This window comes from Primulina tabacum, chromosome 14, assembly GCF_025594145.1.
Source record: "Primulina tabacum isolate GXHZ01 chromosome 14, ASM2559414v2, whole genome shotgun sequence".
NCBI classification, from domain to species: domain Eukaryota; kingdom Viridiplantae; phylum Streptophyta; class Magnoliopsida; order Lamiales; family Gesneriaceae; genus Primulina; species Primulina tabacum.
In genome coordinates this window covers 7,251,904-7,264,619 of record NC_134563.1, presented here as the reverse complement: position 1 = coordinate 7,264,619, position 12,716 = coordinate 7,251,904, and the positions used below count along the sequence as shown (strand labels likewise).

Sequence of the window (12,716 nt, the reverse complement as noted above, 5' to 3'; positions counted from 1 at the left end):
TTTTTTCTGTGGCAGTGATGGGCATATGAAGAAGCAGTGCAGTAATTATCACGCTTGGCGTGCTAAGAAAGGTATGCTTCTGAATATGGTTTGTTCTAAGGTTAATTTAACTTCAGTGCCTAGACACACGTGATGGATAGATTCTGGTGCAACAACTCACATCAGTGTGTCTCTGCAGGGTTGCCTGAATTGCCGAAAACCAAGTGATGCTGAAAGATTCATCTATGTTGGTGACGGCAACAAAGTTGAAGTTGAGGCAATAGGAAAATTTAGATTATTGTTAAAGACTGGAATATATTTGGATCTTTATGAAACATTTGTTGTGCTGTCTTTTAGACGGAATTTGGTTTCCATTTCTGCATTGGACAAATTTGGTTATTCTTGTTCTTTTGGAAATGGAATATTCAGTTTGTTTCTCGATTCAAAATTGGTTGGTTCTGGTTCTTTATCAGGATACGATAATCTCTATTCTTTGGATGTTATTGCTTCATTTAATGAATCCCTGCAAACAAGTAGAGGCACTAAAATAAAATTAACCAGTGAGAATTCAGCTGCGTTATGGCACAAAAGATTGGGTCATATCTCTGAAAAGAGAATAAGGAGACTCGTGTCAGACGAAAATTCTCGAACCTTTAGATTACACAGATTTTAATAATTGTGTTAATTGTATAAAGGAAAAACAAACCAACAAAAGGAGATTTGAAGCCAACAGGTGTTCAGGCGTCTTAGAACTTATACATACTGATATTTGTGGGTCATTCCCTTCGGCTTCTTGGAATGGTCAACAGTATTTTATAACGTTTACAGACAATTTTTCAAGATATGGCTTCATTTATCTCATTCATGAAAAGACACAGTCATTGGATGTGTTCAAAAACTATAAAGCTGAAGTTGAAAATCAACTTGGCTTAAAGATTAAAAGCGTTAGATCTGACCGTGGTGGTGAATACTATGGTAGATATGACGGTTCAGGTGAACAACGTCCAGGACCTTTTGCTAGATTCCTGGAGGAATGCGGTATCGTCCCACAGTACACTATGCCGGGTTCGCCCACTATGAATGGTGTTGCTGAAAGACGAAACAGAACGCTTAAGGACATGGTGAGGAGTATGATCAGTCATTCTACCTTACCAGGATCACTCTGGGGAGAAGCACTAAAGACCGCAGCATATATCCTTAACAGGGTTCCAACTAAGGCAGCGACCAAAACCCCTTATGAACTTTGGACGGGTAAAAAGCCCAGTCTTAAGCATCTGCACGTTTGGGGATGTCCAGCTGAGGCAAGGCCTTACAAGCCTAATGAAAAGAAACTGGACTCAAGGACAGTTAGTTGTTATTTTATTGGATACTCCGAAAGATCCAGGGGGTACAAGTTTTATGATCCCACGAGTAAGTCGATTTTTGAGTCAGGAAATGCCAGGTTCTTTGAGGATGTTGAGTTTGCGGGGGGAGATAAAGTAAGGGATATTGTCTTTGAAGAGGAATATGTAAATATTCCCACAAGTGTCTTGGACATTGGTCAGGATCATATTCCTCACTTTGACCAAGACACAATACAGGAAGACAATATTAGAGATCCTCTCATTCCAGATGAACAAACTCAAGCACCTCCAGAACCTATGCCATTAAGGAGATTCACTAGAGAGCGGAGAAATGCAGTGCCAGATGATTACATTGTATTTCTTCAAGAGCATGAGGCAGACATTGGATTGATGGAGGATGATCCTATTAACTTCCGTCAAGCCATGAAAAGTTCTAACTCTCAAAAGTTGAATGATGCCATGAATGAGGAGATAAAGTCCATGAAGGACAATGACGTATGGGATCTTGTCCCATTACCTAAAGGTACGAAGCCCATTGGTTGCAAATGGATATTTAAAACCAAGAGGGATTCGAAAGGCAATGTGGAAAGATATAAGGCTCGTCTTGTCGCTAAAGGCTTTACACAGAAAGAAGGCATTGATTATAAAGAGACTTTCTCTCCGGTTTCTTCGAAAGACTCTTTAAGAATTATAATGGCTTTGGTGGCGCATTTCGATCTCGAGCTTCATCAGATGGATGTAAAGACTGCGTTTCTAAATGGTGACATTGATGAAACGATTTATATGGTGCAGCCAGAAAATTTTGTGTCCAAAGACACAAATAATATGGTTTGCAAATTAAAGAAATCCATCTATGGGCTCAAGCAAGCATCTCGACAATGGTATTTCAAATTTCATCAAGTGATCATCTCGTTTGGTTTTGAGATGAATTTGGTCAATGATTGTGTGTACCATAAGTTCAGTGGGAGTAAGCATATTTTTCTGGTTTTATATGTTGACGACATTCTGCTCGCTAGCAACGATATAGAGTTGTTGCATGAAACCAAGAGATTTCTAGCTAACAATTTTGAGATGAAGGATCTTGGTGATGCATCTTTTGTACTGGGTATTCAGATACATCGGGATCGTTCTCGGGGTATTCTTGGATTATCTCAGAAAGGCTATATCGAGAAAGTTCTCAAGCAATACGGGATGCAAGATTGTAAACCAACAGATACCCCTGTGGCTAAGGGAGACAAATTTAGTCTCAAACAATGCCCAAAGAATGATTTTGAGAAAAAAAAAATGCAGAAGGTTCCCTATGCATCTGCAGTGGGGAGTCTGATGTATGCTTAGGTTTGTACACGTCCAGATATTGCGTACGTGACAGGAATGTTGGGACGATATGTAAGTAATCCAGGAGTGGAACATTGGAAAGCAGTCAAAAGAGTTTTACGGTACCTACAGAGAACAAAAGATTACATGCTCATATATCGGAGGTTGGATCAGCTTGAGATCATTGGGTATACTGACTCCGATTTTGCTGGATGCCAAGATGGTATGAAATCTACGTCGGGCTACATCTATCTCCTTGCTGGAGGTGCCATTTCCTGGAAGAGTGCTAAACAGTCATTATAGCCTCTTCCACCATGGCAGCTGAGTTTGTAGCGTGTTATGAGGCATCCAATCATGGAATATGGCTGCAAAATTTTGTCACGGGACTGTGCATTGTTGATGGCATTGAAAGGCCACTAAGATTACATTGTGACAATAAATCAGCAGTTATGTATTCCAATAACAACAGGAGCTCGACGAAGTCAAAACACATTGACATCAAGTTTCTGGTTGTTAAAGAAAGAATTCAGAGTGGAAAGTTGTCTATTGAGCATATCGGTACAAACTCCATGGTTGCGGATCCGCTTCCTAAGGGACTACCACCCAAACAGTTTCATGAGCATACTGCTAGTATGGGTGTTATGTCAATTGAGGAAATCCAGTTTTAGTGGGAGTTTGTTATTTTAAATGCTTTTTCAGTTGTAGACATTGCAGTTACATTTATGTAAATTTATTTTTTGCAGAAATAAATTTCAAGTTAAGTCACACTCTAATTATGATTTAAAGTTTGATCTCGATAAGGTTAAAGGGAGGACCAGTTGGAAATAGGCATGTTACGGTCACATTGCATGAAATTTCCATGCTACACATCCACTTCACGATCCATGTCATTCAGTTGTGTTGGCATATGTGACCATTGATGGGTCTAGTTACCTTGAGTGTAGCGAAGACTGCTTTGATCCTATGTTGATGTGATTGATGGACCGGATTGGTTATAGATACATTTCGGAATGACAACAATTTTGAGCTCATAAGGTTATTTTCACAAACATAATTATAAAGTTGCACATATAGCCCAAGTGGGAGATTGTTGGATCAATTTATTTATATGGGCTTATATGTGAATAATTATGTATTGTGGGTTGTCTATTAAGTTAAGCCCAAAATAAAGTGATCAATTAATGTTTCGGGTTATTGGGCTTTAATGTATCTAATGGGTTGTGGGCCTTTAATGTGTAGAGACATAAGTGTAATTTCTGTTTTTATGATGGGCTAAAACAGAAATATCAGAAGATATTGGTAAACATTATCTATAAATATGGGTCATGGTCCCCAGATCTCGCTTTGTCACTTTCACTATTCTCTTTCCCATTAAGAAAATAGTTCTGAAGAGAAACTAAAGGATTCTCTCAAGAAAAGAGCGCGTAGATCTGGAAGATCAAGACACGTTCTAAAGAATTCAGGATTATGGCTTCAGGTACGGATTTATCATGATGGATTATGCGGTTTATGGGTTTTCCCCAACAACTTGATGTCTTCAAACATCGTCCAGACATTGGGGACGATGCTGGACACGGTCGTCTTCTAGATTTTGTTGTGAGAGCATAGGAGTTCCACTCATCGGCCTAGATATTTCAAGTCCTGAGACAGCCAACTATTCCAACATGATTTGTAGTTTTCTTTATTACGACTTCCTCTATTTCTTCGTATGAAGTCAAGGACTGATGTTTACAGCACTTGGTTAATACAATCTGTATGGTTAAATAATGTTCTATTTTTAATATCTTCGATGAATCGCCGGATCGATTTGTAATTTTTGAAAGGCGTCAACATGCAAACGTACCAGGCTTGTCTTAGTGGGCATCCCTCTTACTGGTTTTTATTTTTTTTAAACTTTTTAATTTTACTTTTCTGATTCAATTTTGGATTTTGGTCATATCAAAATTTTATTATGCTAAATCTGTGATATTATTAATCTTTTTTTTTTATTTTGAAATCCAAATATATATGAAAAGAAAATCCAAATAAATCACTTTTGAGTACAAATATGATCCGAGAAAACGAATTGGAGAGGTGGTAGATTTTTCTTTTCTTTTTGTTTAAATTCTACAAATTATTGTTGTTTATTACATCCCAAAAAAGATTAATCAAATCTGAAGAGAATCAAGATAGGGAGATTCGAGCCAATTTTAGAGGGAAGACATCAAATCTGGGCTCAGTTTTGGACTCTAAAAAGCTTAGGTAAGGCCCATAAAGGTGTCCAGGTAACACCAACAAGAGGGAAGAGCTTTTTCCTAGCCAAGTTGAAAACGAATAAATTATATTTTCACAGTGAATTAATCAAATCATATAACACAGTGTTTCCCGCCACAAGTGTGCGCTGTTCGTAGGGTTCTCCCTCCTTTTCAACCTCACCGCCACGGCCACAGATGGCCTTTGTCTGCGAGCTACCCTCCTTTCTCTGATTTTCTCATAAGGTAATTTGTTGCAATACAATATTTAATTTCATTGACGTTAATTTGTTTGTTTTTATTATTCTAGACGAGATAGAAATAACTTCAAAATTAACTGTCATTTTGGGAAAATTTATCGAAATCTCGAGGTAGTGATTTAGAGTGCACTGATTGGTGGAATGAGATCCTAGTCACATGCTCCTTTGGATGTGGTTGGGCTGTCATAATTTGCGATTACCATAAAATGGTTTGATTGAGTTTGAGGAGCATAATTGAGTTTAAACAATTTCAGGTTGAGCTGCTTTCCTTCAAGTGCTCTCACTTTCTTGAACTGGAATCTGATCTGTAAACTTAAAAGTTGAAACGTGCGGAAAATAATTTGGGCACGCATTTGGACTCGCTGTATGGCATCAAATGACATGGAAGAAGATGATTTTGGGTTGTCGAGAAACTACTTTTTAGCTAAAGAACTACGCAGCTCGGGTAAAAAATATGCACGCAAAGTTTCAGATATCATTCTCGTGGAAGAACAGGTCTTTTGTTTAATTTCACGTTGAGCTGGCTGGCACAAATATTTTTGGCCTACCATGTCATTTATTCTGAGATTTGAATAAACCACAGAAAAGAATTAGAATTTCTATTACATTTGCGGGAGCTAAGAGAAGCATATGCTAACATTGATCAGAAGCACGATAAAGAAATTAGTAATTTAGGACACAGTTATAAGGATTCGTACAAAGAATGTGTTTTTGTATTGAGGTACTCTCACTGGATTTTGATATCTCCCGCTTTTCCAAAGTTGTAGCATTTTTCTTGAGGGTGCTACCTTTTTGAATATTTTGAGTATAGTAACACAAACCTCTCTACTTCTCTATAAAATATGTGGATTTGGGCTTTTGATGTATGGGTTTGGGTCAAAGAAAGCATTGATAGAGGATTCGGCATCAACAGCATTGATGGATTATTCTGTTATTGTAATCAATGAATATCTTCAATCAGTCAATCTCAAACAGGTATGGATTTTAATATCAGAATTTTTGTAGCAGCCGTCGTTCGGGTACTTGTTCTCTCACAACTTGTTCGTCATAACTCGTGATCATAATAAGATACTCAGCTTCTAGTTCCTTATGTAGTGACTATAAACATCTGTAGAATTGCAAAGATTTTAATCAAGAAAAGTCATACAATGGTGCAGACAAAATCAGTTTCTTTTTTGTTGGAATATTTCATGTTCGCAATCTTGATTTTGATGTTAACAAAACTTGTTATTTTGTTACTAATGATTTATCGTAGTGCGCAGGATTTTGTAACTGATCATAAGACGAACTGATCAGTTTTCTCGCCTAACTGAAGCTTTCGAGAACGCCAACTGATAGTGTCAACTGATTGCCCAAGCTGAATCAGTTCAATTGATGTATCGAAGAACAGTTCAACTGATTGATCAGTTGTTAAGTAATTCAGCAGAAGACCTTCAGAAGCCCGGCCAGCTGATGAAGAGCTCAACTGATGGAATGCCCAACTGACCAGTTCAACTGAACCAGTGTAACCAGTTCAGCTGATGAGCCAACTGATTTCACCAGACCAGTTCAAGACCAGTTCAACTGACCAGTTCAAAGCATCAGTCAGGAATCAATCAATGTGGAGAACACGACAAGCTTATTCAATGGAATCCAGCTGTGCACATTGGGTAAAGTATCTATACTATCAATAGTACAGTTAAATGGACGTTGCAGAAAAGATTAAAGCAGAGAGATTCCTGGAGACATGTCGGAAAAGTCAAGACACAAAGTCCAAGGAACGAATTCAAGCTGCAATGGATACAATAATTGAGTCTCACTGTACGATCAGTTTCCCGCTATATATAGAAGATCAGTGAAGACTCGAAAATAACATGAGAAGAGAAAAGAGAAGAGATGACATGCTTAATGCTTATCAGCTTTCAAGAAGCATTCAGCCCAGAGGAACACTTCAACATGTTATCAGCTTAGTTTAGAAGCTCATTTCCCTCAGTGTGTGGAAACACCTTTCTGGTGTATTCCTTGTTCAGTTTCCACACACACACTCACTTACACTCAAAATACTGTCTTGCACAAAAATGTTAAACTTGTGTATGTAGTCTTTGACACACAGACGTTAACAAGTGTTGGCTGGAAGGTTCTGCCTTCAGTCTAGGCTAGGAGTTCAGTTGAGGCAGTAGTGTAAGTCCTTAGCTGAGTAGGTTTGTACAAGTTGTTGTATAAATCAAAGTCTTCTAGTGGATCCTATCCGAGGTGGTAGAAAGGGTGACGTAGGAACAGTTGAAATCTCCAAACATCCATAAACATATCTTGTGTACTTAACTGATTAACTGTTGTTTTCAAACTGACTTTGTGAAGACCATGCACTATGGAAGTGCACCAATTGTGGAGGAACTCATACAGCCAAAATCACTCCATTTCAGCATAAATCTCGAGTGAGCACCTTGAACCAAAAAGTGGCCACATTCATCCGGGAGAGGTTAGTGCAATCACCCATTGATTAAGCCATCAGCGTCATTCGTGGAGCCATCAACGCAGCGTCATTCGTGGAGCGACTTCAGAGCTTACCTTGTAGCAGATTATTCGTGCCTATATAAAGGAAGGCTACTCATTCGAAACTTGCACATCCAAATTCTCGAAATCCTCTCTAGCAGCACCGTATTCTCGAAGCTCTTCGCCCTCTAGTAACAAAGCTCTGCCGCAATCTCACCGTTCACGTTTACGTTTCCTTGAGCAGTCAGAATACAGTAAGTGGGCTTTTGCTATATATCTTTCTTTGTAAGTGGGCTTTTGCTATATATCTTTTTTTGTAAGTGGGTTCTTGCTACTATTTTATTTGGCACACTTATTTCTTTTTAAGTGGGCATAATATGTTTCGAAAACTAAATTAAACATGACTTTGAAAATTCGGTCGGCGTGATATATTCATTTCCATTTGGTATTGAAATCCCTTGAATTGTTCTTTGTTCGATATCAGTTAAATATGTGAAAGCATGTTTGAATTTTTTTGAAATGCACTGTAATGACTCGATTTAGAAATGGTAAAGGAAATTCCGAACTTTGATATACTTTGTTTAGGCCCTGATGCGGTGGGTTAATAACCGTTCCTTTGGCCTCGCCCCTTAGAGGAGTAACATATAGGGGACTGATCAGTAAAAACCATAGAAAATGAGATGATTTTCAGTGCTATATTCGTATTTGTGTTAGTATTTGATTCAACATGCTTAATATTGAAATTTTGATAATTTATCATATGTATATCCTCGATAATGGTCATGCGCGATCGGCCCCCATTTACTGAGTATTTCTCCACAATACTCACCCCTTACTTTCCCACCCAGATAAGAATGAGAATCAAGTTGAGGATGAGGAGCAAGACTATTTTTGGGGATGGTGATGAAGCAGTCTAATTCGGGACCCGTCGATTATTCTGTTTTATGATTTCAGTATCGTGTATTTACGCTTCCGCATGTTTCTATTTCTTTTGAGTTGTAAAGATAGTGAACTTTTGGGAAATTTATGATAATAAATTGGTTTCGGTTTATGATGTACTACGAGGCTAGTTGTTTTTCGATCGTGTGGTTGTTAAACAACGCCGGTGTCATAACCCGGTCTCGGGGCGTGACAGACTTGATCAGTTAGAGCATCCGTCAATTCATTTTTCACCATAACTGAACTGATAAATGCGACAATTGATCCTTAGCTTTTTAGTTATTCAGTTTACATAAGTTAAAATGTTTTCTAATATAATAGGTTTCTTCACGAAGGAATACTTCGAGTTTCTTTCGCTTGGTTTTAAACCAAACTCGATTTAATTCATCGGTGTTAACATTCTTAGAACACGAGCTATTGTAGCTCATTGGAGAATATAGTGTTTGAAGAATCTTCGAAGGTGCTAGCACACACGATCCTTCACTTTTGATGCTCATCAGTTCATTGATGTGCAATATGTAGGCTGTGGCAACTTTAGCTGAACTCCTGTGGGATCAATTGAAAATGCTGCAAAAAAATACATCGGGAAAGCATCCTAAAAACAAGCAACCATTTAATACTCGCTCTATGGATGACCTTATTTCATTTCTAGATGGACCACATTTAGGAAGTGATGAATGCTTTGTGTGTATCATAGTTAACAATATAGATGGACCTGGCCTTCGTGATTCCGAGACTCAACAATATCTTGCGAGGATTGTAGGTTGTTCTCATATCCGTATGTTTGCTTCCATTGATCATGTGAATGCATCTCTCTGTAAGTTCATCTGATAATTACTAATTATCTAGTACTAGATAGTTTTGCCATGGCTGCGGACATGTGACTTTTCTTTACCTTATTGCGAGCTTCAATTTTAATGGCTTACTTGAGTTTCTGCATCGTTTATTTTTTGTTCCAGCTGTTTTGTAGAAAGTTTCATAGTCAGGTTGCTAGATGGTTTCTCTTTCAATGCTATGTGAAAGTCCATATTCACTGAGAAATTGTTTTGATCCCTGAATTTTAATTCTGATATCTTTCTCCTAATATCAAAACCAATATAAAGCCTGTTTCGGAAAAAAAACCATTATAAAGCCAATGACTGAACACAAAATCAGTCCATTGGTGTAGCAGTTGGTTTCATAGGAGTTGATCATTAAATCTGGAGTCTGGGTCATATTGGGGTGTATGAAGGTGAAAAGAAAACCAAGGAAGCAAATTATGATTTATTAGGATTTTTTGTTTTTCAACATTCTACATGTACATATCATGGGAGTCCCTGTTCCAAGTATATTATAATTCTTTTTTCAGTGTGGACAAGAAAATGGTTCAAACGTAGTTCAATTGGTACTGGTTCCATGTTCCTACTTATGCACCTTACAAGGTTGAAGGAATGTTCTTCCCTTTGATACTCGCACACAGTGGCAATGCGCAAAATGTGAAGACTGCTTCAGTAGTCTTACAGAGTTTAACACCCAATGCTCATAGCGTTTTTAAAGTTCTGGCTAACCATCAGCTGTCCCATCCTGATGAAGAAGGCAAGTGTTCACATCAAACACTTGTTTAATTGAAATTAGTCATTTTTTCCTTGTCAAACCAATAAGTGTGTGTTTCTCTTCCCAGGGATGCAGTTCAATAATCTTTACACAATATGTCGTGAAAGCTTTATAGTGAGTAGTTAGATTACTTTGAATGCTCATTTGACAGAATTCAAAGACCATGAATTGGTCAAAAATAAAAGAAATTCAGATGGTGAAGATTGCTTATACATTCCTCTCACAAGTGAAGCGCTTGAAAAACTCGTTAAAGAGATGAGCTAATAAAAGTTTCTTGGCATTTTTCATGACCATCAGATTGGATCCCGAATTTTGGACACCAGGATAGGAGTAGTAATCCAGTATCATTCTGAAGGAGTACTCTTCAAGTCTTGAAGCACGTGAGCTTTTGTGCTGGATGAAGTTTTTCTTTTGATCAAAACTGCATTATTTGCATTGATTTCCATAACACTGTATTGTATTAATCATCATATAAGGACTTTTTTGGTTGCTTTGAAATCTAATGTTGTAGAAGGACTTCTATTGATTAGATGTACGACTTCTCCCCAAAATGCTTACCTAAGTTAGCATGATTGAGCATGCATCAAACTCTTTCAAGTATTGTTCGATTCATACATTCTGGTGTATCATTCTATTGAGGCATGTGTCTTACTGTTTTGTGCTATCCCTTGATCTTTACAAAATCTGTAAACTCATATTCAAGGTGCTCTAGTTCATTATCAGTTCTCCGTGTCTTATATCTCTTCTCGGTTTGAATTTTTCTACCTAATATTTCCATTGTTTAAAACTTTTAAACTCCTCATCTTTTTTTGCTTATTATGTAAACCCAAACCTCTATAAAGAAATCAACAATGAAGGTTATAAAGTATCTGTATCAATTTAGAGTTTTAACTTTAGCTGGTCCCGAATATCTGAATGAATGTAATCCAAGGTTCCCTTGGTGATATGCCAAGTCACACTAAATTTAACTCTAGTTTGTTTACCAAAAATGCAATATTCACATATATCTATTATATGTACATGATCAATACCAAAAGCCCTCTGTTTCTTTAATTCATCAATCCCCCGTTGGCTTACGTGACTAACTCTAACATGCCACAACTTAGTCATGTCTTTTTCTGCAACTAAACTAACAGTGGGAATAATGGTGTTACCTTGCAAGACATAGAGGCCTCTATTTTTTATAACCTTCACTATGACTAGAGCACCTGAACTTATACTTACGATTCCTCATTCAGTTTATATATATATATATATATATATATATATATATATATATATATATATATATATATATATATATATAACTTATTATCAAGACATCCAAGTGAGATCATATTTCTTAAGGCCCGGAGCATATCGAACTTCAGTCATAGTTCTGCAGAGTCCGTCCTTCATTTCAAGTTTAGTGGACCTGATACCCATGAATTTGAATTCTGTTGTTTCCCATGATCACTTGACCTCCATCACCTTCTTCAAAGGTTTCAAACCATTCTTTATTTGGTCTCATATGGAACAAACACCCAAATTTCAGAATACACCCACTTTCTTTCTGTTTCTTGGACACAAGTGCCTCATATGTCTCAATCCCATCTTAAAACATGGCTTGATTATTAGGTTCATCTTCTTTGGTTTTCCCCTTCTTTTTTCCGAAATGAGCTTGACAATCTTTCTAGTTTTTCAAAACCTGTTATTGTTCCGGCTCAAATTTGAAAACATATAAAACATAAAAGATGTAGATAAGGCCAAGATCAATCCACCATAAAATTTTCGGCCGCGTGTGGCCTCCAGAGCTTCTCCACATGTCGGCACGACGACACATGAATTTCACGCGCCACTTTGATGATCGAGATTTCAGCGATCGATCACTTGTGCACTTTTTAGGCATTCCTACTTATTTATTTATTCTAATTTTGGACATTTATTTTAATTGTTATGAGTTTTTAAAGTTTTAACCAAACCTATCCGGTACAAGTTTTAAATAAAAATGATTTTTAAAAGGTGTCAAGTGGGGGATTTCTACTGTGAGGATTTCTATATTATTATACTGTGAGGTTTCTTGCCGATTTCTTCAATCACATTCTTTAACATTTGACCTGAAATTGACCGTAAAATTTCATAACTATCGATTTTTTGTATCTATTGCATCATATTATGTATTTATCATTTTATTAGTCATATTGTACTTCATATTGAATTTATAGAATTATCGGCTCTTGACTGGTTACCGATTTACTGCTCACTGATGTGAATGACTGAATTATTGGATCACTATATAACGATATATGTATCGGATCGCTGGTCCACTGGACAACGCGGCTTTGGGCCGAAAATGGAGTCCAACAAACAACTGAGTTTAAAACCGATATATGGTTAATCTGAACAACATGATTTCGGTAAAGAAATGTGAGTTCACCTTGGCTCCTAAATGATCGATTGTACGGATTTTACTTGAGTACGTGGAGAAAAGTGTTTCACCGAATGTTGGTGGGAGCTATCTCTTTAGTCCACAATATTCACTTCATAATTTTGAACAGTCACTGCATTTCATTTGATAAGATATCTCTACAACGATATGTTACTAC

The 12,716-nt window shown here is 37.2% G+C and overlaps 1 protein-coding gene across 1 annotated transcript; it reads left to right on the top strand.

The window, feature by feature from the left end:
• Positions 1-5,746: 5,746 nt before the first annotated feature.
• On the top strand, positions 5,747-10,792 carry LOC142525675 (origin of replication complex subunit 2-like). Its single transcript, XM_075630033.1, has 3 exons — positions 5,747-6,102; positions 9,061-9,355; positions 9,887-10,792. Exons 1-3 carry the CDS (start codon positions 5,989-5,991, stop codon positions 9,982-9,984), a joined length of 507 nt encoding a protein of 168 aa, XP_075486148.1. The 5' UTR covers positions 5,747-5,988; the 3' UTR covers positions 9,985-10,792.
• Positions 10,793-12,716: the final 1,924 nt, after the last annotated feature.